The sequence below is a fragment of the Rhinopithecus bieti genome, unplaced genomic scaffold, assembly GCF_001698545.2.
Source record: "Rhinopithecus bieti isolate Rb0 unplaced genomic scaffold, ASM169854v2 scaffold_60, whole genome shotgun sequence".
Classification (NCBI taxonomy): Eukaryota; Metazoa; Chordata; class Mammalia; order Primates; family Cercopithecidae; genus Rhinopithecus; species Rhinopithecus bieti.
The window spans coordinates 278,735-306,169 of NW_016803192.1; the positions used below are offsets into that span (position 1 = coordinate 278,735).

At 35.4% G+C, this 27,435-nt stretch overlaps 1 protein-coding gene across 9 annotated transcripts in view; it reads right to left on the reverse strand.

The window, feature by feature from the left end:
* RBMS3 (RNA binding motif single stranded interacting protein 3) overlaps positions 1-27,435 on the reverse strand; it is a 763,768-nt gene that overhangs the window by 62,468 nt on the left and 673,865 nt on the right. For 8 of the 9 annotated variants that reach the window (XM_017868338.1, XM_017868350.1, XM_017868326.1 and 5 more), the window contains 2 exons: positions 13,101-13,211; positions 5,098-5,145 (listed from right to left, as the gene is read on the reverse strand). In XM_017868338.1, coding sequence (XP_017723827.1) covers positions 5,098-5,145; positions 13,101-13,211 — 159 coding nt within the window. The remainder of the gene's footprint in view (positions 1-5,097; positions 5,146-13,100; positions 13,212-27,435) is intronic. The other variant, XM_017868345.1, reaches the window with a different exon arrangement.

Genomic DNA, 27,435 nt, shown 5'->3' on the forward strand with positions numbered 1-27,435 from the left:
CAAAATAAATGCACCAGCAGGAACACAATAACTCAGCATGCACATGCCTATTTGTCAAATACTTGCACAAATACCATGTAAAAAGTCCTGCTCTGCAGACCACTCTTATGATGTCTGTCATGTACTATGTTACGTGACAGTTCTGTATATCCTTTTACTATGTTAGAATCTTTGTTCTTTGGGGGCAAGCAATGGACCTACCCTTAGTTTTTTGTAGCACTGTAGGTGCTCTGTAAATATTAGTTGAATAAATGAAGAATAAGTGGAGCAAAGTCTCTAAGAACTTATTACAAAGAAAAAATCAATTCATTTAAAGAAAGGTAGTTTTGTAGTCAATATAAATGCACAGTATTTGAGCAAAAAAAAAAAAAGAAACTGAATTTCATGTGTGGCTTGTGGGAAACATAACAATGTGTCAGGTCCTTTACAATAAATACAATTTAATGGCTGATTGTTGCTAATTGGAAGTACTCATGGACTTAATTTTTAATTAAAAGATGGAAATTATTTGTTATTAGCTCATGGAATCTATGAAAACCAATGTTGCTTAGAGTTTGAAAGATGGTCTTGTTCTTGTTCTTTGAAGCAGCTAAAATACTCTGCCTTTCCCTCCTCTGGATAATAGAGGATAGTTTAACACAATAATTCTCACCTAAGATGCAGCATAAAAAATAGGCTTCAATTAAATCTTTGCTTGGACATTACAAATTCCAAATTAATGAAGTTTTCCAATGCAAACTTAGATTGCTGAAACAAAAACAATGTGAGAAAGTGCACACTGTTTGTAGCAGTGAATTTTGTCTTAATTGCATCAAGTACTCCAACAAAGAACTTTATTCTTAGAGCACAACTCCGTGGTTAGAAATCAGATATTTAAAAACTTCTTATTTGACCAGTATATTGTGATTTATGCAAACTTTTTCTGTGAAATCTCATCATGAAGTTGTACTGATAACACTATTTCAACCTATTTCAGCTGGTGCATAAAAGGTGAGGGCAAAGAATGAACATGCTCCACAAGTTCTCCACGTAATCTTTTCAGTGTATTTTCAGGCCCCGTTTTCTCTTCTTTTTTCAAAACAACTTTTTTTTTCAAACCTAGGTTCAAATTCTGAACTCAAAGCTCTTTAGAAAAAGAGGATAGATTTTGATTCTACTTTAGTTCTCTGGTGATAGTAGGTCTTTTGCTTGATTTCCTGCTGATGTCATTCAAAGAAATTAAGCTCAAAACAACTGAAATAAAAATTTGACTACAAATTATCTTCAGTTTTCGTAAGTGTTTCATAAAACCCAATCATGTATAGAAAATGGTCTTTTACTATGCCTTTATATATTTTTTCACTAACATTTGCTTAAGAGAGAAGGAGTTTTAAAGGAGTTATAGTTGTCACAGAAAAGAAATACTAAAAAGAGAATAGATTCCTGATTTGGTGTGAAAATGTAGAGGGCAGTTTCAGCCTTCTGTCTTCTCTCCTTGACATGAGCTAGGTAAGGCCTCGCAGAGATGTAGGCAAGAAGAGGTGACTCCAGGGAAATAAATCAGAGATGCTTCTGTTTCCCAAGCTTCCTTCTTTCTTTGGAACATCACCATTTTTGCTTTAACTCTTTCTTCCCAGATTATTATTACTTTTAAGGCATATTCATTGTTGAAGCTTAAATATTTACCTCAGACTCTTCCTAAGTAAAATATTCTTGAGCCTTGTATAATGTATTAATGGCAAAGAACAAATAAAACAACATTAAAATATGCAAAAATACCCTCACTTCATTAGTCACTTTTTATGTTCACATTAATTAACTCCCTTAACTTCTGTCACTTTCACCTCAAATTCACCGCGGTCACCTGCTCCCATGATTCAAACTTTGTCAAGAAATAGTTCATTATCCAAAATCTTAAATCCAACTGTTTTACTAACTACATTGTACATCTCATTAAAACTGCTTATCTCTATATTTTGTTTTCTATCTCTCATCCACTACTGCCTTCTTTTTTCTTCCTTCTTTATTCTTCCTTAAATCCACAGTTTGCCACTCAACTACTTTCTTGCCAATGTCATAATTGCACACTCTCCTTTTCCTCACTTCACCTAGTAAATACTAACCCTGCATTAATTCACCTGTCTGCCTTTTTGGCTACTGATTATGACCGCAGAAAATCAAACATCCTCACAGATTAATCACACAAATACATAGTCCATAGCTTCAAATGAACCCCCACGGCTACCCCTCAAAATTCTATGGATTGTTAGTTGGCCTTCTCATGCCATAGTTTTCCAAATCTCTGTTCTTCTTAAATCCTTACTATGTGCCATCTCTCACTCACTCTCAGAAGATGACATCACTTAAGACTACACAGAAAAACAAACAGTATTTGTCTTCCTGAGGATTTCAAATATTCTTTCTAGATTCTTGATTCTTTGTACTTTATGCATTCAACATCACAAATAACACAAATAAATGTTGTTATTAATGTTATAATGGTCTAATATTATACCATAGTAAGTGGTATTATATATATATATGTATATATGTATATATTTTTTTGAGACGGAGTCTCGCTCTGTTGCCCAGGCTGGAGTGCAGTGGTGCGATCTCGGCTCACTGCAAGCTCCACCTCCCGGGTTTACGCCATTCTCCTGCCTCAGCCTCCCGAGTAGCTGGGACTACAGGCGCCCGCCACCACGCCCGGCTAGTTTTTTGTATTTTAATAGAGACGGGGTTTCACCGTGTTAGCCGGGATGGTCTCTATCTCCTGACCTCGTGATCCGCCCGCCTCGGCCTCTCAAAGTGCTGGGATTACAGGCATAAGCCACTGCACCCGGCCAAAAAAAAATATATTTTAATCAGGGGTCTATTTTCTGTTCATCTTTGTAATCCCAGTACTTTTGTGTAGTGTCTAGCACTCAGGAGTTGTTCAATAAATGTTGAAACATTGATTGAATGAAATTAAGTTATGTATCTGTAAATTATCAAGCAGACATCTCAGCTTCAATAAATTAAAGCAATTTAGTTGGATTCTACACTGGTAAATAATTATTTGTTTTGTCCAATATTGACATATTGGAAGATTTGGGAAGGAGATATTACAATGCTATTTCCTGTTTCACTTTTCTGATGTGGCCAAGGGGTGAGAAAAGCATATTCAATTTCTGAAAAGTCATTGAAGTTGTCCTACCAGCCAATTAACAAGCATTTTGGAAAGGCAAGTCTATTTCTATTTAGATGTAGACCAAAGAAGTCTGTGAAACTTATTTCAATCTACCAATTAAATCTTACAAGGGGAAAATAACTGTGAAATCTCCCAAATTTCATATTAACTCTATATTGGGTCCCTTCCTTTTTACTCCACTGCTGGGAACTTAGGATGATTTTTTATTATAAATACAATATATCATATCTAATCTTTTTAACTGTTCCATGTGATTTTTATGTCTTCCTGCTCCAGACCACACAAAATTTTCAGATTAAATTTCTTAAAGCATTGCTTTTATCAAGTCACTCATCTGTTCTAGAACTTTCAGTCGCCTTGTGTTTGCAATCAGGTGAGAACTCCTGAGCCTAGATGTTCAACCAGATCTTCTGCCTCAATCGACTTACATAGAGCCTGACCTATAACTGACATCTGATAAGTACTTTTAATGATTTGCTTGCTTTCTCCATTATGTTCTTGAAAGTAAAATCAGGAAACCTAGTTGAAGGTAAGTTCCAGTTTGTGTCTTTTATTTTTATGAATATTGGTAAATTATCAAGAGTAGATGTATATTGTTAAACAAAAGTACCATGTATGAAATATAGTCTCTTCCCAGGGGCCCTAACTCCTAAATGAAATTGGCATGTTAAGATATGACAGGAAATACACTTTGGGAAAAACTAAGTGATATTTTCATTAGTGGCAATCTACTGTAGAGACCTTGAAGAGGATCAAAATGACTTCACAGCCAAAAGTTAACTTATTTTTCCTCAATGGGACATTATTAATTGAAGTTTAAAGATGAGTATTCAGCCAGGAACATAACTAAATAAGGCTATACAAATTAAAAAAGAATTACCCTTCAGATGCTGGGTGAAGCAAACAGGTGGCTAAAACCAAGATTTCCCCTGCTTGAAAACCACCATCAGGTTGCCAGATTCAACTGCTCCATGGGGTCTTTCAGTCTATTTCTGACCTTTGATTCTTCTTCTGTCTCCCCAATGCATTTTTGTCTTTGTATTTTATGACCTTGCTGTCTGACATGTCAAAGAATCAAAGAATTCATGCTCTTCAGATTGCCAGTATTTAATTAAAAAATTAACTGAAATAAAAAATTGTGCCCATTTTTCTCTTTGCAAGAAGTCAAAATTCAAAATTAAAATGAAAGCACAAGAATCTGTGCAGTTCAAAATAAAAATCCACCTCTTTACATAGACATATCCTATTACATACTGCACTACTAAATTTCATGAAACAACTTAAATATTGCTAATTAAAACCCTCAAGACACTAACATATTTTCAAATCAACCTCTGCCACTTTGTTGTATAAATGGAATAATGGCAGCTTTTCTTTCAATATCCAAAAGAATCATTTTGGGAACAAATCTGAAGTTTTGATTCATTCAACAAACAATTATATTGAGCACGTACTATGTGTCAGACCCTATGCAGGGTGCTGAGCAAGCAAATGGGATGATTTTTCAATTTAGAAGAATTCTGGTCTCTAAAGCAGTGCTTCTCAAGCTATTTTTTATTAACCTGTGCCCTCTTTGCTATACATAAAATTATTTTCCCACTTTTCAGGAATTTGATGACCATGTCTAACGCTGAGAATCACTGATACACAGAACACAGACTCTATCTTCTGTGTATCCTTGACAGATAAAATGGCTTTGAGTTTTTACTTTCTATTTAAAATGCAACACATTTATTTTCGAGACTTATAACAGAATTACAATATTAAGTTTATGTTTCTGAACTACATATGCCCCCTTCCAAACTGGAATTCAAATTTCCTGCACCCACCTCTGTTGAGAATCACTGCTTTAAAGAATTTGGGAAAAAACCAGGCAACCTCCATCTCTCCCCTCCAATCCAGTCTTAAAAGAATTAGAATTTTCCTACCTGACACAACAGCTGGTGGAGTATCATAATCCTGTCTTGGGATTGAATCTTTGAATGAAAAGAGCATGAGAAAGAATGCAATGAAGTACAAAAGAAAATAAAATAGAATCAGCCCTAACACGTGGAAGAGTCCGCTGTGTGTCATATGGTTGCCTGACCCCCGTGCCTTAGAGCAGTAAAGGCATTATGATTCCTCATTTGCATTTGATACCATGGTCCCTATTACCACAATACTGTACATGTGATTAGGTCCCGTTAGACTTGCTGGGACAGTACAGTTTGTACTGAAACACTGTCATCTTCCACAGCCTGTTTGGAACCTCCCTTAGGGAATCAACATAAACATGTTACCCTCTCTGGCTGACAAAAGAGTTCTACCAGGCAGCCCATCTAGAGGGGGCCCAGAGCATGATATGAAACAAGGTCCTGGAGAACAAAAGAAAGAACTAAAATTTAAAAATTTGTACATTCTTATATTCTGCGGAGGCTAACACATTTTGAAGGCAAATTTCATTATTTATCACTCAGCTCCAGCTCTGATCCCAGTGGTTGTCAGTGAGGCAGAGCGGAGGGTGCTTTCGCCTCAGGGCCAAAAAGCTTTATGTGTTGTAACTGTGGGAGCAGAGATACACAGAACAGAATCTATTGAACAGGATGGTTATCTTTATCCCAAGTCTCCTAGCACTGAAGGTGTCAAATTCTAGATAAAGCTTAATTAAACTACATGGCAATCATTTCAAAATTAGGGGTTACATGGGACAAAATATATCTGCTTTTTTAAAGATGAAAAAAGAGCTTTTGACTCACTGGAATTTCTTTAGCCAGGGATCTTAAAAAGGAGACTGGCATATGGCGTAGGCCTAGGGTTCCCTTCTAAAAATGGAAAATTCTAATTTTGCCCCCACTCCCCTTGGAGGGGTAAACTCTAGAAGAAACTTGATATTGTTTAGATTCAAATCAACTGCCAACACATGGTTAAAGAGATGCTCTCGTGTGACTCTTATTCCATTTATATGACCTTTATTAAAAGCAAATATCCCAAATTTTCTTTTTCAACCCATGTGACAACTTTTGGATTATCACGTATTTCTCACTTTCATCTCCTTGCCACAAAAGGTTAATCACTCTCTCCTGAGTAAATGGCATGTGAGAAGACAGATTAGAACTTGAACATTGCAAGGCACTTTGAGCAACAAAAGCAAACATGATCAAAAGATTCAAATGCAAATAAACCAGACCCATGAGTTATTTTGTTTCTTGCAACAGGTACCTGAACTACTGAGCTGATTATAATCCCCAAATCTAGAATAATTAGAATCATTTTAAAGTTTTCCAAATTTTAAATAATAGTAGTAATTCCTAGTACCTTTTGAAAAATTGCAATCACACATTACCACTCCAACCCCCCCAAAAAAAGTTAATTATTGGACCATGCTACTAGTCATTTTCCAAGAATATATTTATAACATTTTAAAATAAACAATAAAAGCCAATAATGTTTATTGCTGAATAGCTGGATAATGTAGAAAAGCAAAATGATTAAAATAGACGTTACTCCTAATCCCATCACTTGGAAATAGCCACACTTGTTTTATATTTCTCTATAGCCTGATAATACTTCTTTATAGTTGATACTGAACTCTGCACATGCAAATTTACCTCTCTCTCTCTCTTTTTCTTTTGACAGGGTTTCACTCTGTCATTCAGGCCGAAATGCAGTGGCACAATCATAGCTTACTGTAACCTCAAACTCCTGGGCTTTATTTATCTTCCTGCTTCCGCCTCCTCAGTAGTTGCACTATAGGGCACACAATAATGTAATGCCTAGCTAATTTTCAATTTTTTTTTTTATTGTGATGGGGTCTTGCTACGTTATCTAGGATGGTCTCCAACTCCTGACCTCAAGCAATCCTCCTGCCTCAGCTTCCCAAAGTGCTGTGATAATAGGCATGAACCACCACAGCCTGCCTTACTTCCAATTTTTAAAAATTTAACATTATAAATAAACTTTTTCCTAATTATTTAACACTCTTATGATTTCATGCTGCATTATGTTCTGGTTTATGGATGGATTATGATATATTTAATTATTATTCTTTGTTAGACATTATAAAGAACACTGTGTCAAATATTTTTGAGGTATAATTACTTTCCTGATATTTTAGAATATTTCCATAGACGAGCTTCTCAAAACTATAACTTCTTGGTTAGTCAGTATAAATGTTTTGAAGTATCTCGACTGACTACCTTGCTATCCAACTGGTACTTATACAAATTGAGATTCCTATCATCAAGCAATCAGTGCTAGAGAATGCTTATTTTCCTACACCTTCGTTAGCAATTTGTACTGCATTTTGATAGCTTTATTTGATGGGATATATGTACACGTATATTTGATTAATTACTGTTTCTGTTTCTTTGATTATAATTTTTGTACATGTTCCTTGGCATTCTATTTACTCTTTTATCAACTATCTGTTCATGTTCTTTGGCATTTTATCTATTGAGGCTTTTTTACTATGGCAGTAATTTATTTGAATTCAGAATTGATTTTTTTTAAACAACAAAAGTGTAATATTTACAAATACACACTCATACTACTAGACTTACATTTAATGCCAGTTCATTTATTGTTTCTAAGACTCCCTTCAAAGGTCTTTCATTTTACAGTAAGACTAAACCAATTTTTTAAAACTATTGTTTTAGATATATTTTCTGTTTTGTATTTGAGTGTTTTAAATTAATTAATATTTTTTCCTGAAAAACTATTTTAGGAGTGGTACTCATTACCATTTATGATACGGTTTCCTGAATCAGAGTCCATTTAACATCCTGTTAGCTTTAAAAAAAAAATCTGTCTTAATATTTATATTCATACCTAATAACAGAAAAAAGAAAAATATCTTAACAAACTGAATAATTGAGGATTTTCACCTGATACCAACAAAATGTCAGAGCAGTAAAGGAGTGGTGTGACTGAAAAATGCTAGAGAACTGTGGGGACAGATGGAGTACAATTACAAGGTTATTTTTGTGAGTGACTATGGTTACACTGTGGAAATCAATGATATCACAAATCATCAGTGGCTTGGAGAACACAAACCAAACTGCAGATACAAAACCTGCAGAACAAAAACTTTTTATTTCTTCCAACAGATTCTGGTGACATTGTAAGCTGCTGGTGACCAGCAACTGAACAAATGAAAAGGAGATAAGACGCTTGTAAAACAAGATTGTCATGCAATTTGGAGGTTCTCATAACACAGTAAAATCTCCAGTGATTTCTGCTAAAGCTTACAATAAAGTGATAAGAAGTTATGGATAATGGGGCTTTGGTTCCACCAAGGGAATACTGTGACAAAAAAATAAACAAATGTAGAAAAGCTACGAAAATCCTTCAGGGTCAGCAGAGCCCTGAAATAAAACAGTTACACTGCTTGCATAAAATGCATTTTTTTTTTTTTGAGGCCTGCAGATTCTGTCTAGCTTAAAATAGAGAATTGAACAATAAACATCTGAGGTGGCAAATTGCAGAGAAAGGTTAATTAAGCTACATGGCATTCATTTCAAAATTTGAGGTCATGGGAGACAATTATATCATCTTTTATGAAAAGGAAAAAGAGGTTTTGGCCCAATACAATTCCTTTAGCCAGGGACTTTACAAGGAAGAGTGGGACTAAGCCTGTGTTCAAGATCCCCCTTCTAAAAATGGAAAATTCTAATACAGCTACAACTTCCGTCAGCCCTGATTGCTTCCTACTCTAGATTATTCACTGGGTCACTCTCTGCTCTGCCCTTGGAACCTATCTGTTTCTAGAGTTTAGAATCCTATCTTAATCTTGACTTGTCACTGTTCACACCTTGTTTTGCAGAATTTCTGTGAGCTCAGATGTCTGAAATCCTCTGAAATGTTTCAATTAGGAGAGAGACACAGTCAGATAGTTTTAGATTGACTATCTGTGACAACAGGGTAGAGAATGGATTGGAGCAAACTGAAATTTAAAGCTTGAAGAACAGTTAGGAAACTATTACAATTAATCAAATGAGTCCCAGGGCAGAGACTCCAGAAATGTGGAAGAAAGAATGTATTTGACCAATGTCTATGAGAGAAAACCAGTGGGACTTGAAAAGTAATTGTGTATGGTGGTGAGGGAGAAGGAAAAGGTCTCGCTCGGGTCTTAGATGTATGGTTTGGCTGCAGGGAAAATGGTCATGTCATTAGCTTGCAGGGAAATGGAGCAGAAACATACAAGAGGAAGAGGTTTCAGTTGGAAGGAAGCTCTGGAAAGCTCATGAGATTAGTTTGGGTCATGCTGACTTTGAGATGTCTGAGGGAGATTTCCATGGAGATACTTAGCAAGTATTTGGATAAATGTGTTTAAAATTCTTAGATGAGGTTAGCAATGGGGACTGAGATTTAGGAGTCAACATGGAAGCCAGGGTTTACAACCATGAGAGTGAATGAGATTGCTTACGAAAATCATGTGGCATAAGTATGTTAAAAATGAAGCTCTGGCTTACCAATCTGTGCAGGAAGAGAAGAAGGAATGGCCAGAGAGGTTTGAGGAGAACCAGAAAAACCTTGGGCAGGAGTCACAAACTGGGAGTTCTTGGGACAAACTGGGCCCAATATTTAAATATAGAGAAATTTCAAATCAAAATTCAAGAATTCAGCTTATCTTTAAAAGTTGGAAACTGAGATCACCCTAGGTCTGTATGTCCATGTGTCAGTAGCCATCACAATAGCTGTACTACTAATGGAGTAATGGCTGTCCTCTTCAGACAAGGCATCCTTATTTCAGGCTGCCAAAGGCACCACCTCTCACTTCTATTTGCCCAAAACTCAGACAGAGATAGTATTATTATTGTATGGAAAATACATCTTATCTAAAATATAATCTCCAATGCCATATATGTTTATATGGTATGAGTATGTTTATGATATAGGTAAATATTTAAAAATTGATTATGTATTTCCAAGAGTTTTTGCTTGAACTTGATCTACTTCATTCATTAATATGACATGGCTGGACTCTACAGGCTTTTGAGTTTGCCACCTTAAAAGAATATGTTAGCAGCCAAAGAAATAGAGACATTAAAGAAATTATTTATAACAAGTGAAATAGTGTAGGTGAGTTATACCATGGATTTTACAATGTGCTACATCACTTCTGGCTACCTAAACTAGACTCCCAACAGTTAGAAGCCACTGGAGGTGAAGGGTATGAGCAGCTCATTTGAGAGGCACATACTGGGTATCATACTGTATAAGGAATGCTGCATATTGTCATTTCATTAACACTCAAAACATCTCTGGGATGCAAGCATTATTTTTCCCATTTTGTAAAATGAGAAAGCAAAAGTTCTGAGAGGTTAAGTAACCCGCCTAAACATGCAGAGCTACTAAGGGAGCAAAGCCAGGTTTTGAACTCAAGTTTAAAAACAAAGCTGACTGATCTTTCCATTATGCCAGGATTCCTCCCCATCAATGAAAATGCTGGAAAGATGCAATAAGGTAGAAAAATCTGATTTTACAAAATCATCCTCAACTGGATAATAGTCACTCCAAATGCCAATCAAAATTCAGATAAAAAGAATCTATGAAGTCATATCAAAGAATTAGAGTGACAGTCTCAGAAAACAAAGTAACAGTATTCTGGACACCAACGACACTTAATTATATTTTGTTAAATGAATCAACAAAGTAATTCTGTTTTCTCTCTACCTCTTCAGAACCTTACTAAATTTTACACTTTTCCATAACATCAAGTAACACAAATATTATAATGTATCTAAACATTATTTAGTGTGAATGTAAAGGATGAAAAGAAAAAAAGCTAGTGGAAATTTGATGTTAATAATAAACCACATACTTAAAACTTTTACTCTCTAAGAAAGAGAATGTTATATATTATTATTGAATTATTTGGCTATTACCAGCTGCCTAAAAGTCATGGTCCCTTACAAATGTGTTCTTGTTGAAATACTCAAATACAAAATCATAATATATGTTATCGATTCAATAACTATTATAATTCTGAGTCTGTTCTGTGTCTTCTAGCTTGTTTTTTAATTCCCTAAAGGATTCAGTCATACACTTAGTTAACTAGCTCTTATATTTCTACTAGTTTGCAAACTTAAATTTTAGCAAGTCAATTGGCTGTACTTTTGAACCAAATGAGTAAAAATTATAAAGAGTTTCTATGTTTTGCATTATAATTCTCTCTTTAGTCAGATTCCAGATTGTTATTCAATACAGTAAAATTACATTACATCACTCATTCAGAATTTACGATCACTGAAGGACACAAAGGCTGATATGGAAGGAAATCTATAATGTATTAATAAAAATAAGAAACTGCAGGCCTTCTGATACTATTCCTCGGACCTGCTTATTAGTAACACACAAAATAATTACAAATAATCCTTTGATAAAAGCAATATAATATTTCTTCAAACTGTATCTCCATGATGAAAATTAGCTGTACCACAGCATATAGTTAAATATATCTTAGACATGACTTCTAAAAGTGTAGGTCAGAAACCTAAGAGATCATTTGATCCAGCCCAAGCATTCAGACAGGTAAGGTACTATCAACTGCTTTTTACAGGTTCTGCAACTTTGTTTATGTTACTAAAACTAAAATTTCTTTATTGAAATAATGTGGCTCTTTCCATTAAATTATACTGACTTTCTTCCTATTTAGGACAGATTTGTGAGGCCTCAGTGGACATGACAGAAACTTCTTATATTCTTAAAAGTCCATGAGTCAACAAGACTTATTTGGCAAGCAAGCCATTGCTATGGAGTAAAATTCCTGATACACAGCTAGTGTGCATATTGTACATAGATATTTGGAGAAGAAGTCAGCCTAACTGAAGAATCACAGAGGTGGTAACTATAAGACATATAGGTTTAAAAATATAGAATTGGATATTCAAAGGGCCCCATATATGATCAAGTTCAATACTTCAACTAGATAGAGAAAAAAATTCAGACTAGAAATATTATTTTCCCCAATATTGACAGAAACAACAGGGCTTACTCAAGTTTTATATCTAGGATTTCTGACTCCTAGTCCGGTGCTCTTTCTACAATATTTAAGCTACCTCAGTCAAAAAAAATGTATTTTTATTTCTATGTTTTATTAAATGACAAGATTATCTGCACTAACATTTGCCAAAATAAAACTGTTACTGAAGGTGTCACATGAGTGGTTAGGTTTCATGGTTTCATTGCTCTCTGTAATGGCAACTAGTGAAGTTTCAGTATTCTAGATTGTATTAGGCTTTTGCCTCCTTGAACATTTGGGGAATTATCTTAAAAAAAAAAATCAAACAAAGTTTTTCCCGTGATTTAAAATGCCTCATTGATATAAAATCCAGGCTGCAATAGGCATTTTCAGCACACTTTTGTTCTGAGGAGAAAGAAGGCTAGTCAAAATATCATAACCTATAAGAAAAAAAATCAAGCACATTAGGTTCCCTTCCTTCTTTTCAACATTATCTATATCAACATATCAAAAAGAAGGATTAAAATAACTCAATTATAGCTCAATTACTCAATTACTCTTTATTGATTGAATAGTATCAGTCATAGGTATGGCCCCTCACTTGTGCATAACCTGGTAATAATCTCATGGCTGAGCTGGTAAGCAGCTGGGAAGAGAAAACCAGGATTGAGTATATTAAGTCACAGGGTCTAGATTTGCAGGTGCATGCAAAAGGACACCTTTCCAAAAACAGACATTATATCTGGTACATTGAACCATAAAAACCAGGAAGTAACTGAATGACACAATAGAACTTTAGTCTTGCCACTGTGAGTGCATGTGCCCTGGAATTGAACATACATGCAGAATGCAGCTTGTTCATACTGAAACCTGAAAGATGTGTTAATGAATACGGTACAGACACAGTTTCACTGATAATGCCAGTAAAAATGGAGAATATCACATCTGATCAAAAAAGTTCAACGAAACAAAACAATCTCTTCAACTCACCGTTCCTGTTGTGCCCAATGAAAGGTGATTCATCTGCTGTGTCAGGGGGCCCATCACGTTGGTTGGTTGCATTGACATGGGATGGTCCATGGTTGGTGTAATCACAGCACCCTACAAGCATATACAATGTTCATTTGAAAACATATCCTACAAGGAAGGAGACTTCTTACAAATAAACACAGTAAATTGTAAATGTGTGAACATCAAATGTTTTACTTTTTTACTAAAAGGCTAAATTCAACTGTATATAATTTTATGTCCATTCATGTCATTTTGTGCTTGTCTGAATAGATGCCATTAACAACTTCCTTTCTTCTGAGGTAATTTACCTGTGATGTATCTAAAATATGTCACTTACATTTTCATGTTTTGGGGTAGAATGTATTGAAATAAATCATCTATATCCTCTTGCCCATTATTCTAAATATAAACTTCTCTGACTGAAAAATATGAACATTAGTGGAAATTCTCTAATTTTCTTGTTATTTGATAAGACTTGGTTTATGTCATTTATCTATTATTTATTAATACATAGATAATTCTTAGTCACCCCAATGTAATCTACTGCTAAGAGGGATAATGCTGACCCACATGGGTTTCTGAACTAGATCTCTTTGAAGGACATATTAAAATCTATCATTGATAATCTAAAAATCAAAATTACTATTTCCCATTTGTTTTTCTCCTAACCTTTTGACCTGTTTTCTATCTATCGATATTTTAGACACAAGACAGAATACCAAACTCTGTTAAAGCTGGTCAAATTTTTATGTCTATCCACAATTTTTTAAAAAAAGTAAGTGTTAACTTTTAAATCAGATGTTAAGAAAAGCAGACGTCTATAATATGTTTTTTGATTTATTATCGTTGTTGGGGATAAAAGAAATTACAAACATTTTAAAAAACTTCCATCCATATGCAAAGTGTCCTATGGTGAGTGAAGAATGGAGCTAAGTCATTTTATCCTTCCCTTTCTCTTTCTCTACTCTGCTACTTTCCTTGTAGTAATTAACTTGGAGAATGAAAAAATATTTTTAAAAAACAAACTTAAAAAGCTAGAATTGGATGGAATCTTTGAGAGTATATAATTTCAATGTTTATATTTAAAGATTATGATAAAAGTAGAAACATGTTTTATAACAACCCATTTAAACACCCAGTTATGATAAAATGATTATGTATCGGAATAAATTATTTCCCTAAACATTATTTTTCTCACTGGACAGATGCATGTAGATGGCCAGATCTTGGCACCCAAACTAATTACCCACAGCAAGTGCTTCCTAAAATGCTTTTGCTCAAACTAAGCAATTCTTTCTGGTATTATCAAAATTCAACTTCCTGACTATATCTGTGAAAAAGATCAGGCTATCACTCTGCCTTCCCTATGGGCTCCTCCCCATTAACTTTCAGAGATAATAGAAATTGAGCCAAATATTTGGAAATGCTTGATACACAGGGCCAGCTGTGTTCACAAAGACATTTAGACTTTTCAGTAGGAATCAATCGGAAAACATGTCTGTTATTTTAAAGGTCTGTAGCTTGTAAATATACACAATTGTGCATTTGTGTTGTTTGAATTCCTTGATGCTTCTGTGAATTGTCACTCATCAGGATGCCTCTTAAATGAGAAACATAAGAAAAGCTTTTACTTAATTATAATTCAGAGACACAGCACTTTTCTTTCTGCTGCGTGAATCTTTTAACAAAAGCATCTTTATTGTTTTCCTTTTAAAAAAAATACTTACTGGCCTTCATTTCAGGTATTTGTTGTGCCAGACCAGAAGTAAACACTTTAAGAAGAACTAGGGTTCTTCTTAAATCACCTAGGGATAAATTATAGAATAACCTCAGAGTTAAGATGGAAGTCCCGAAGCATTTCTTTTCAACCAAAAAGTGGCACTTTGACAACATTCTAATGCTTAGCAGGTGCGAGACTTCAATTCTCTTCTTGAACTCAAGACAGGTTATCTTTTTAGAATATTTGCCCCTAGAAATTCCAACATGCAGCGAAACTGTCACAGTCCCAGAAACACCTCAATTCTAAACAGCTTGCTCTAGCCACAAAAAGGATCATTCATGTAAATCAGAGATAAAAACCCAATTGTGTTTGGTAAGGATACTTTCTTCTCAAGGCCCTGGAGGTTGTCTTATTCCCCAGGGATGTGTGTTTTTTTTTTTTTTTTTTTTTTTAAAGGCAATATGCAAATGAGGTAGGTAAGCATGTGACAGATCAAAATCCATGCATAATGAGAAGGATGGAATGTCTGCACTTGGAATTAATTTTGGAAGAATTGTCTGGTCTCTTTGAGAATCTTTTCTTTGAAAGCAGTGTTTGGGGACTCATTTGATTACAGATGTCACAGAGTGAGTGCTGCTTCTGTGTATAAACCAGAAACCTGACAATCAAAGGAAAGAGGAAGAAGGGATTTATCATTATTTGGAATTGTAAATAGCAACATTAGGCACAGAGTGGAAAATAACGTAAGGAGACCAGTTACTGCACATAAACGAACAGTTCTTTCTAAGCAGATCAGCTACTGCACATACATAAAAAATAAAATAAGGATTCTTGGGGGAGGATATGTAAGAATGTAGAGTCTTGTTCACATTCAATAAAAACATTCAGTGAAAAAAAATCCTACAAATTATTAAGAATACAAATTTTGTAATCTTAAGGGAATGGAAGAAATGCACAGTCAGGGAGCAAACTGGAAGTAACTAGTAGGAATTCCTGGGAGAAATGAATTTTCTTAATGATATTTTATCTGAGACAGGCAACTTAGAGAGGTTTAGTGTTGGTTATCTACAGCAAAGGGGGTGTTTGCCAGCCACTTTGCTTAGTAAAAACTACAGAATCTCTTTTGTATTGTGTATTACATGAATAAATAAATACAAAAGAAGAAAAGGAAAGCCTTATGGTTAGTTTGGCAAAGCCCGTACCCACAACTGTAACTTTGACTTACTAAATGAACTGTCAAATCCACTCCAACTCAATACATTTAAGCCATAGGCTGAAGAGTGTTTGTGACAGAGGTTGCCAACACATTAAGCATAATTTTGTTTACTTGAGATGTATAGGATGTGCTGTCTGACAGACTTCACTTGGCAAGTGGCAAAGCAAGAAGAAACTGATTTTTCATTTTAGCATCTCTGGATGTCTGGGTTTGTTCAATGTTTAAGCTGCAAAGAAAAATATTGTATAATGCTATAATTCCACTAAAAAACACAATGACCAAACAGCTGATGGAAACGTCTGGTCCTTTCTAGCCACTGCCTTTGCAAAACAAAGCTGCTCCCACTCAAGAGACAAAGGGTGGATCTGGTTGCCCTAGTTCTGAAATAAACAATTTCAACAGTAATTTGGGTAAAGTTTCCAAAGATCATCATGTGTGGCGTAAATATATCTGACCTAAGGCCAGAAAAGCATCTGTGTTGTTAACCTTCTGCCAATGCTTGAAAGAAATTTGAAGTCTTTGAAAGTTCCATATTTTAATTTTCCAACTGAAATACAAAACCATTGGCAAATCAGGGAAAAAGCACGTGTGGTTTCTCTCCCAACTAGAGCACACATCACTGGCTTATAACCTACATTAATCCCAGAAGATGAACCACAATAAGAATAATTAGCTGCATTAATATTCCTGTGATCGTATTCTAGGTCAGTGCCACCCCAACTATGGTTTGTGGATCAGTAGCAGCAGTAGACAAAAATTAGATTGTCTGGGATTCAGGCCTTGAAATCTGTGTTTTAGCAAGCTCTCCAGGTGACTCTGATATACCCTAAAGTTTAAGAAGTTTGCTGTCTAAAAACTGCTACTGTATAAAGCCAGTGTTACAGTTCTTACACACAAATAAGTGACTTTATTTTATTTATGCTGTTTCTCAATTATTTGTTTGAATCCGGTCTTTTATGTGATAATCATATTATATCTTGTTAAAAACATTCAAAGGGGCTAAGCCTGCATTTTGATGGGCTGACCTAGAAATATTACCTGAATAATCACACCATATAATCACTGAATAAGTGTGATGACCTGACATGCTTCAGTTTGATCAATTTGGCTTGTGTTATAACACATTGGGAATCTTTCGTATTTGGACTCTTAGTAGCCTTGTATTTGAACTCATAGAAATGGAGAAGTAAAAATAAAATTATTTGGATATAAGTGAAAATAAAGAAAAAACAGCATCCCTTTTTTTCCTCATCTTATCTAAATGCCTCAAGTCAAAATGTCTGTGATCTGTATTATACTATTGCCTATAGTGATTCACACAAAACTATATATGAACTTTTAAAAGGTGATTTTAAGTCACGATTACATTATCTTATTCATCTGTCTGATTTTGCCAGTTTTAATATTCCTAGAATAAATATCTAATAGCAACAAGGATCTCATAATATAAATGGCGTGAAGGTAGCTTAACTTGAGGAATAGCTGTCCAAATGCAGTGTTCTGCAATATTAGCGTGCAACATTCCTTGTCTTGTAGTATATGTAGGGATGTCTAATTTCTTTCATTTGTTAATGTCAGTAGTTTTGTTTTGTTTTGATGAGGGTTCAGGGTTTAAGAAAGGCTTTTGTGGGAAGAAAAAAACAAAAGGAGTAAGAAATGTCCCTAATTCTTAGAAACAATCATTAATCCTTATCTACCTCCACAGATAAATTTCCAACCAACATACAGTCTGACTTTTAAAAATTATGTTTGAAATCCAAAAGCTGTGGCAAAGGTGGTAGCCTTTAACTTTGTAAGCATTTTGTAAGGATTTGACAAATGCTGGAGGTATGGGAAATGACAAATTACATGGTAAGCCAGAAGCCACACTGCCCCTAGAACTTCATTTTAGCACTTAATCTCTCCCTCCCCTTTATTATTCTCTACTTGCTTCTTTCCACATTACATCTTTCAAGAGGGAAGACATTACGTTTACACAACTTTTGTAATCTCTACAAATAGGAACTGCATGCAGTAAGTACTCAAAATGGTTTTTGTAAATTAATTTTATGTATCAGTACCACTCATTTTCAGATCAATGACAAATGGTAAATATTTACTAATATTTCTGATTTTGTTTATTCTAAAAGGTTGAAATTATGTTGTTTTGTTCACCACTGTCTAGTGTCTATAGTGCTGTTTATAGTAGGAGGTATACAATATATGCTTCATAAGTGTTCACCGAAAGAATGACGAAAGAATAAAACTTCCAATCAAAAAGGAGTTAGAAATGTTATTTTGAGATTGGTGGTTAAAATGGATCATTCCAAACTCCCGAGAAAACTTGTTCTCCCAAAGGGCAGTTCAGTTTTAAAACCATAGTTTAACTCACACATGTGCATTTATGATATCTTCAATTATCATCCCCTTAAAGATGAAATCCAAAATTTGCTTGAAATAAAAAGTTTGAATAACGCTATATAAGATATATATGTATACATATATATATATTAGAATAAAAAGTGTGTCCATATGTACATATGTTGTTGGTTCTCAACCAGGAGTGATTTTGCAATGTCTGGTAACATTTTTGGTTATCGTAACTGCAGAGGTGCACTTTTAGCACCTAGGGGATAGTGGTTTTTGATGTTGCTATACAACCTACAACACAGAGAACAAATAATTATCCAGCAAACCCAGGATTAGTGCTAGGGTTCAGAAACCCTAGCACTAATACATACATATATCCATAAGCTCCATTTATACAAAGTAAGGAAGAATTTGAAAGGCAGTAACTAGAAAAATGACACAAAGTATTCATCTACAGTCTGTTCCCTACAATTAATAGTACATTTTAGATCCATGGCAAGATTACGGTTATAATATACACCAATTTCCCAAATTCTATAATTGTGCAATGAAAGAAAACAGGACTGTTCCATGACTTCCAATTGCTTTATAATTATTTTTGATTGCCAGCTTATTTTGCTATTTATTTTGGAAATGGGGCAAACTAGAGCTGGGTTTCTCTTTCCAATGTTTGGACAGGCTTAGACTAATTGGCATGCTATTTGGACTACTACATGGAGATATGTAGCTATGGGCTAGGGGTATAACGTTTAGCAGACATTTTCCATTGCTATATAAATGTAGAAGAGATATGTACATGTACATAGATTTCCCAATGACAGAATATCTATTAATTATAAACATAGGGTTTTTTTCCTTGTACTCTTAATGAAACTTTTAATTTCAGGTTGATTTTTGATTCAGTTACTAGTACCTGGAAGTATTATTTTTGAAGTTATAATATTAACAGACACTAAAGCCAAATTAGTTTTAGCCATGGAAGTCCCTTTAAAAGAATCCTAATTATATACTATGCCTATTCAACTGTGAATAATGGTTTCAATTATTGGTTAAGTACCTATTAATATAATAGTGTCATTTTGAATGAGAATATAAAGTAAATATGTCACATTGAAGTATTTCTTACCAAAGCAGGTACATAATTAGAATTCTCAATAATGCTTTATTTTAATCCTTTAGACGTTTGTGCCTAAAACTACAGAAACATGTTTGTCAGTAGCTTTTGGTGTTTTCAGTAGCCTCTTTAGAATCCTAATAGAGCAAAGTGGCTTTTAAATATATTGCATTATTGAGGGAGAGTTGAAAATTTGAGATTTTGAGGACCCTATGGTCAAATGATTTTGCTGACTGAATATAAAATAGGACACTTAATTATTTTGTCATTAAACTTGTACACTTGATTATAGAATTGACCCTGTTAAGATTATATATTTCTTACACAGATGGGTTACTATATTTTTTCCTTTTATTTTTCTACTTAAGGAGATCATAGTCGCTGAGTCACTGGAAATATTGTTTAGAGAAAGATCCCAGGCCACTTCAGAAGGACCTTACAGCTTCAATGACAAAGAGTGAACTTGTGTTCATCAGCTTCTGATTCCTATCGCATAACTAATGAGGAGCTTTCAGCTGGGGGTGTCTACCACTCACAAATATGTGTGTCATAAAAATCCATGTGTTGTGGTGTAGATGATGTGAAAAAATGAGACTATTTGTATGAAAAAATTAATGGCATAACCATAGTCCTTTGTCTTCGCTTTGCAGGGCCCCCGTGGTATATAGCTTTCCTACACAGATGTATTGCACACTCCAAAATGTATTTAAAGGAATCAAAACAAGACAAAATAAATCAAAGACAAGACTATTAAGCTATGCCACTTAAAAATGAATTAATTGAATATATTTCAGCTCCTTCTATACTTTAAGATAGAAAGAAAACCGTTGATCTCTACCCACCAAATATTTCATAATAGAAAATTATATTTGAAATACTGAGAATAGATAATTTTTTCTACCTTAAAAACTATATATATATATATTACTTCGAAGATGAGCAGACCAGTTTCTCCTTATGTTTTGTTCTAAGTGGGGATATAAGGGAAACAGTATTAAATGACCTCCTTTCCCAAAGTGCAACCTAGAGCTGAGTTAGTATTTCATAGTGGAAATGTCCTTTTTAAGACACTGGTACTGTTAAGTCAATGGCTATTCTACATTAAATGTGTTGGAGGAGTGTAAGGGTAGATAGGACAGTTCAGTGACAGACAAGACATTTTTCTATTCCCGCTTGTCTTATTCAGAAACCAGTTAGGGTGAATGAGTCGTAGGGTCGCCCAAAAGCATGTGCTTTCTACTCTGTTTCAGCATTATCCCTGTTCAAAAGAGGCTTCTACAGGTAGGTCTGGGATGGCCTTGTTAGCATAGCACACATCATCTATGAGGATCACATAGCTTTCAATTTACCTTTCTAGCCTAATCCCCAGCCCATATACATGAAGCCTCTCTTTCCACCACACTGTATTCCTCATCATTCTCTGGCCTGTCTTACCTCTTACCCTTGCTGTCTTGGCCTGCACTGCTAGGCTTCTACAGCAGTTTGCATATGTCCTCTAAGATTCTTATCAAATACTACATTCTGGGGGAACATCTCCTATGACTGACCCAGGCTACTGATCACTTACTCCTCTCTTCTCCCATAACATTTTGCACACACTTCGATCATTATCAAACTTTATTTCTTTCCTGAATCCTACGTTCACTGGTATCATTTGCAATACCTTATATATTTATTCTTTTAATGGTTCTGAGCTCAGCACAGTGTCTGTCATAAAACAGGTGCTTAGTTAATGGTGCTAAATGACTGAGTGAGTGAATGGCACTTGCTCACCAGCCAGGTCTCTGACGAGTTTAACAGTGTGTGAAACAATAACAGCCGCTCCTTGCTCAACCTGGACAAGAAGATTCAATGGAAATAACAGAAGCATTCTCTGACCAAAAAGATGGACTTAAAAGATCCATTCATACATTTCCTCTGCTTTTCTTTAACAATATCTCAGTCTGACCACTGCCAGCTTGACCTTCTCATCATTTAGTATGAAAAATCCCAGGGCTTCTGAGAGCCACACCCCACCCAAGGAAGTTTAACATTGGAGTTCACGGCATGATTTCCACTCTGTGGAAGAATTATTTATGCTCAGTTAAATGCTGCAAAATGCTCTGTACATATTACAGCCAAAGTGTACCGCCACAAATGTAGGTTAAGGTTTTTTAAATCAGGACTTCGTTATGCCATGAACTGTTTTAGTAGACATATATCTGCCTAAGATTCTTGTCAAACCTTGTCATGTGATAAGAAATGCTTTCTTCAATTGTACAGCAATCACTTTGTATACCTCCAAACACATTTTCAACTTACGGAAGTTTCAAGCATCCATCAGATGCAGTATTCAGGCCAGCCTTCTTCCAACTGATAAGGCAAACAGGGTTCCCAGCAGATGTCTGAATATTTATGGGCCTCATCTTTTGTCTGGTAAAATGTTTATCTGGCTTTAACTAGCACTCAGGATTGTGAGCTGTCATAAAACTTCTCATTAAAAACTTCTCCTTACTGACAAATAGACTGAAAGACCCGGTTGCAAATCCTTTTCAAGGTCTTGTAAGATCCTATTGGCGAATTGGCCTGGAAAATCATTGCTCAAACCACAGGGGTGATCAAGAGGAAAAGCTACCTGTTATCTTACTTGTGGCCATCGTTTATAGTGCAAGTTGCCTACATATGTCACAAGGCACCTCAATTTTGGCTATTACCAGGAAAGTAGCTATTCCTTGTCCTGCAATTTGCTACAAAAAGACTTTATTTTGTGGTCCCTCAGAGAATATTTCTTTTCTCCTTTAAGATATTTTTAGGAATTTGCCTGGTTAGGGCTGGCAACTTAACGAGCTCTAAGGATACAGGTGTGAAGTCATGACCCTGTTAAAGAACTAATTTACTCCTATTAAAGCACACTTTCTATTAGCATTATTATTGCTAACGTGCTTCAAACTCAGTATATACCCTATTGATGACATGTTCTGTAGTCTAATGCTGAGATAAAATATGTCTTGGTATAACAGGCATATTTTAAGATTAAAACGTATACATTAGCATCCAAACAAGTTACATTCTGAGGCCTTCAAGATTTCAATTAACATATTTAAAGCTGTCCAGCTGCGATAAAAGACTGCTTTATCTTGTTATCCTTCAGTGTCCTATTTGCTTCAGGATTTATGTAAGAAACTTAGTTACATGTTTTATTCCACCTCGAGTTTATCGTCATTTCTCCTAAGCAGTAATACTATATGAGTAATTTTAATTTTTTGTTTGTTTGTTTAATACAATGTTCTTAAACTCTACTACCTGGTTTCTCAAAGTATGGCCTGGGACTGGATACTATCATCAGGGAGCTTCGTACAGAATCTCAGGTCAACCCCAGCCCCACTAAATTAGAGCCAGCCCCAGCTGAGTTATATTCACGGTAAGCTTTGGAAAGCTTAGCTCTACGTTTGGTCAGGGCTCTGAGTGAATTTTCTATTGCATTGCTTCTAAAAAGATTCTTGGTTTGACTCTCAATCATTTTAAGTCCTTTGTTCTTGCTTGAGAGCCAGATAGCTTGGAATAATATTAATAATATTAATATGACTCGTTATAATCACAAACAACTAGTAATATTTAGTATAGCTCTTCAATCATCTCCATAGGATTTCTGCCTTTACCCATAAAATCTCCTTTAACAAAAAAATTCCCTTTCTTTTCCTATGACATATTTTCATGGCAACCTTCACACTGAAACCTCCATTCTTTCCAAATAACGTCATCTGCTTCACCAATGAGTTAGAAATAGCTATGACAGCCAAGCATTAGAAGAGATGGTATATGCTGTGTAAAACAGTAAGTCAGTAGAGAAATATTTTGGTTAGCTCAAGATACATACCATAAAAATAAGGTGTTAGAAGTAAAATTCCCAAATATTCCTGCCTGTTAAGACTTGATTAATCAAAAGTGCTACAATAAGTTTAAAAATTAAAGTTTTAAAAAAGTCTTTCTTGCCTTGGTTTCTTCTGAACTCGTGATCCAAATTTCCAACTACTGACTGAATCCCATGTACCTCAAAACTACTATGTCTCACTCTGAATGTTGTCTTCCTCTTTCATTCTCAGAGTATATTCTTTCTTCTCTGCTAGATTCTCGGAATAACAAAGAGACTGCCAAGTCATCTTGATCGTTTCCTTCTCCTTCATCAGCCATAACAATTCAGTCAGGAGTCAAGTCTTGTCAGAATGATATCATAAATTCCTTTACATCTGTTTTTTTTCTCTCTCTCTCTCTTTTTTTTTTCCCTGAGACGGAGTTTTGCTCTTGTTGCCCAGACTGGAGTTCAATGATACGATCTCGACTCACTGCACCCTCCACCTCCCAGGTTAAAGCCATTCTCCTGCCTCAGCCTCCCGAGTAGCTGGGATTACAGGCATGCGCCAACATGCCAGGCTAATTTTGCATTTTTAATAGAGACGGAGTTTTTCCATGTTGGTCAGGATGGTCTTGAACTCCCGACCTCAGGTGATCTGCCCACCTCAGCTTCCCAAAGTGCTGGGATTACAGGCGTAAGCCACCGTGCCCAGCACTGTTCTTTCTTTAAGATCTCTTATTTTGACCAATCCAGTTACTTCTTGTGTGAACCTCTGCCATTCATGGATGCAGAAATTTATTTTTTTTAACACTCTTCAGATGTCATTAGTTCCCCCCAATGTGAATCCTACCTCTTCAATGTAGAATTGAATTAAAAAAAAAAAAAAAAAGAAAACCCTTCTAAAAACGTTCCCTACACCCTTTTGCTGCTAGATATAGATTTGTGACTTCTGTTAATCAAAAGCACCTGCAAGGGAATTAGAGTTGAAAGACTAATAACAAATGAGCAAGGAATGTGACATCCATTTTGCTGGTGGGGTGGTGGAAAAGTAGCAAAATTTCAAAGTGTGCAGCAATGGCAGCAATTTCCTTACCAGAGCAGAGTGGAATGGTTTGGGGGACAGCAGTGACAGTGGTACCCCTTTGGTCACGTAACAGGGTATATATAGAATTGTATTGTGCAAGAATATTCAGCATTTATTTGCTATCAACTTTATCTGTTGCAAAGATTTCTTTTTCTATAGCAACTAAATGAAATAAAAGTGTATGTGAATTTTATTGTTTTTAATTTATTTTCAAAGGCAGATGGGGAGGGAAACCAAACTTATATCAAAATAGTTCACTAAGATGTCTTTATTTTCCTCACTGCTCCTTTAACAGAAACAAATAGGACTTTATGTCTACTAACTGGAATTCACTTTGAAATATTTATCATTATGCGACCTTGATGACACAGCATTTTTATATTACTTTACAAAACTTCTGTAAAAAAATAACATGGGGATGCAAATACATTGAAGAAACTTATTGCAAAAACACCTTTTCTGACCTCTCAACCTCCAGCTAAAATTATACTGATGTATGAAAGTTATCCAAGAGAAAATTATTCAGAACCAGTTTTTTTTTTTTCCTGCCATTATTTTTTGCTAGCACTCCCTTCCTTTTCTCATAGATTATACATGGGATAGGCAAGGAAATGAATGGTCAGCAAAATCAGGCGATTTGACAACTGTTAGAGATTTTTAACATATACTTTTGCTTTATTGCATGCAAGAGCAAGCCTGAAGCCATCTGCCTACCAACCACACATCTTTCATTCCCATTATAGAGACAGAACCCCCCACTTCATCATTAAAACACAATCTTCAAAGGCACGTTGTTTTTGCTTATCCCTATTGTGACAGATGTTTTATATCTTCTATCCCCATGTGCTAGTTTATCTGTGACGGACTGCCCACTCTTTGCAGCCAGCTGTGGAAATAGCTCCATTGTCAACTGTGGTCACTCTCATTCCGTTCCTGTGACTTCACTGAAGACTACATCCAACAGCAAGAAAAACAAACAGCCCTGATCACTTCCTTGAAAACATATTCAGGGCAGGAGGTAGGCTGTCTCTAAACAAGCTCTCTTTATGATGTATGTTACAAGGGAGAGGCAATCTTATTTGAAACCCTCACGTGTCATCGAGTTAGCCAATGGAGGTAATCCCTAAATTAAGGAATAATGAAGCAATGGCATCTGTGGGCATGATTCAGGTGAAAACATCTCATTGATTCAGTACCACTTCAATTAGTTTGAGTATGCATCAATCATTTATTTTCTTTTCATTGTATAAAGTTCCCACGAGGAAATATTTACACCACCAGCTTATCCAACTTTTTGAAATACTGTGAAAAGACTATAACTATATTGTTTTAAACGGATAGATGATCAATGTGAATTCTCTGTGGTAGAATAATACCCTGATATTAGGATATATTTTAGAAGCAAAATTGATCTGTTTTAAAGAAGTCTATCTTAGCTGGCTTGAAATTGATAAAGCAATACTTTTAGTAGTAAGAATTGTGTCAACTTGAAATATTGAGGGGGTACTCAAATTATAGTACATATGCCAAACTGCAATGTTATAGCCTTCATAGCTTTTTAAAAGATATTTTGGTACTGTACAGTGTTTAGAATAAAGAATATTCATTAATTCATTCATTCACGAATGCTGAGCTTCTATTATATCTTGCTGTGAAATAAATTAGAGTTAACTTATGGTTAAATAACTTTAACAAGCTATAATAGAGTCAGTTTCAAAAATGCAATATAAAGTAATCAAAGAGATTACAATTTTCCACAAAAGTAAACATCATTGGAGATGTCATGTCATTTTCCGTCTTTTTTTTAGTCTGAAATATTCACTGGGTGATGCTACTACCATTCAACTCCGAGAGTCACAGTTGAGTCCCAAGACTTGCATCTCCCACTGTAAGTTAAGGGACTGTCTATGTTGAGCAAGCCTGGATGTGTTGCTTCAGCAGGAGGCTCTGGGTCCCCAGGAATAAGCCTGAGATCACCGAGCATCAAGCTCAAAAACAGACTGTAGGAAGGAAATAGCTCTAAAATATGATGAAGACTTGTAGACACACCAAATCGTGTCTAAAAACACGGCTCAAGTGTCATCTTAGTAATCAAGAACAAAAATACCTTTATGGAGACCCTGAAGTCTCAAGGCATGGATGGCTCGTCTCTGAAGAGTTGGCTGTAATTACATTTCGGTGATTCCTGTTGTTATCACAGCTCATTATGGGGAGAACCCTCTTTCTCCTTAGCTCTGAGCAATGCCAGTTTTCAACCCACTGGTTAATTAACTGGTAATATTTTAGTGTGTCATTCTTCCTGACAATTTTTCCTGTCCCCCCGCCACATGCTCCCCCGCCAACCCCAGCCCTGCCAAACAGTCTGTCAGTTGATAGTTTTTAGCATTTGCATGGCAATGGGATAGGAAATTCAGCTAACCCACATATTCTGAGTGGCTATTTTGACTATAGTGGGTATTTTATAAAGGGTTAAAAACACTAATCCAGGCGCAGTGGCTTATGTCTATAATCCCAGCAATTTGGGAGGCCAAGGCAGGCAGATCACCTGAGGTCAGGAGTTCATGACCAGCCTGGCCAACATGGAGAAACCCCGTCTCTATAACAATACAAAATTAGTCAGGTGTGGTGGCGGGCACCTGTAACCCCAGCTATTTGGGAGGCTGAGGCAGGAGAATCACTTGAACCTGGGAGGCGGAGGTTGCAGTGAGCCAAGATTGCGCCACTGCACTGCAGCCTGGGCAACAAGAACGAAACTCTATCTCAAAATAACCACAACAACAACAACAACAACAACAACTCAAATTATAATTCCATGATTTCTTCATAGGCTAGACCCAACAAATATTAATATCCAATGTCCTCGGTGTAAGACCTTCCTTTTAAAATGTATTTTTTACACAGCACCCCCAAATGTACACAATTCAAACTTAGTTAAAAATAATAAAACTTCCTTGGTTTATAATCATAGCTGAGGTTTTTTTTTTTTTTTTTTTTTTTTT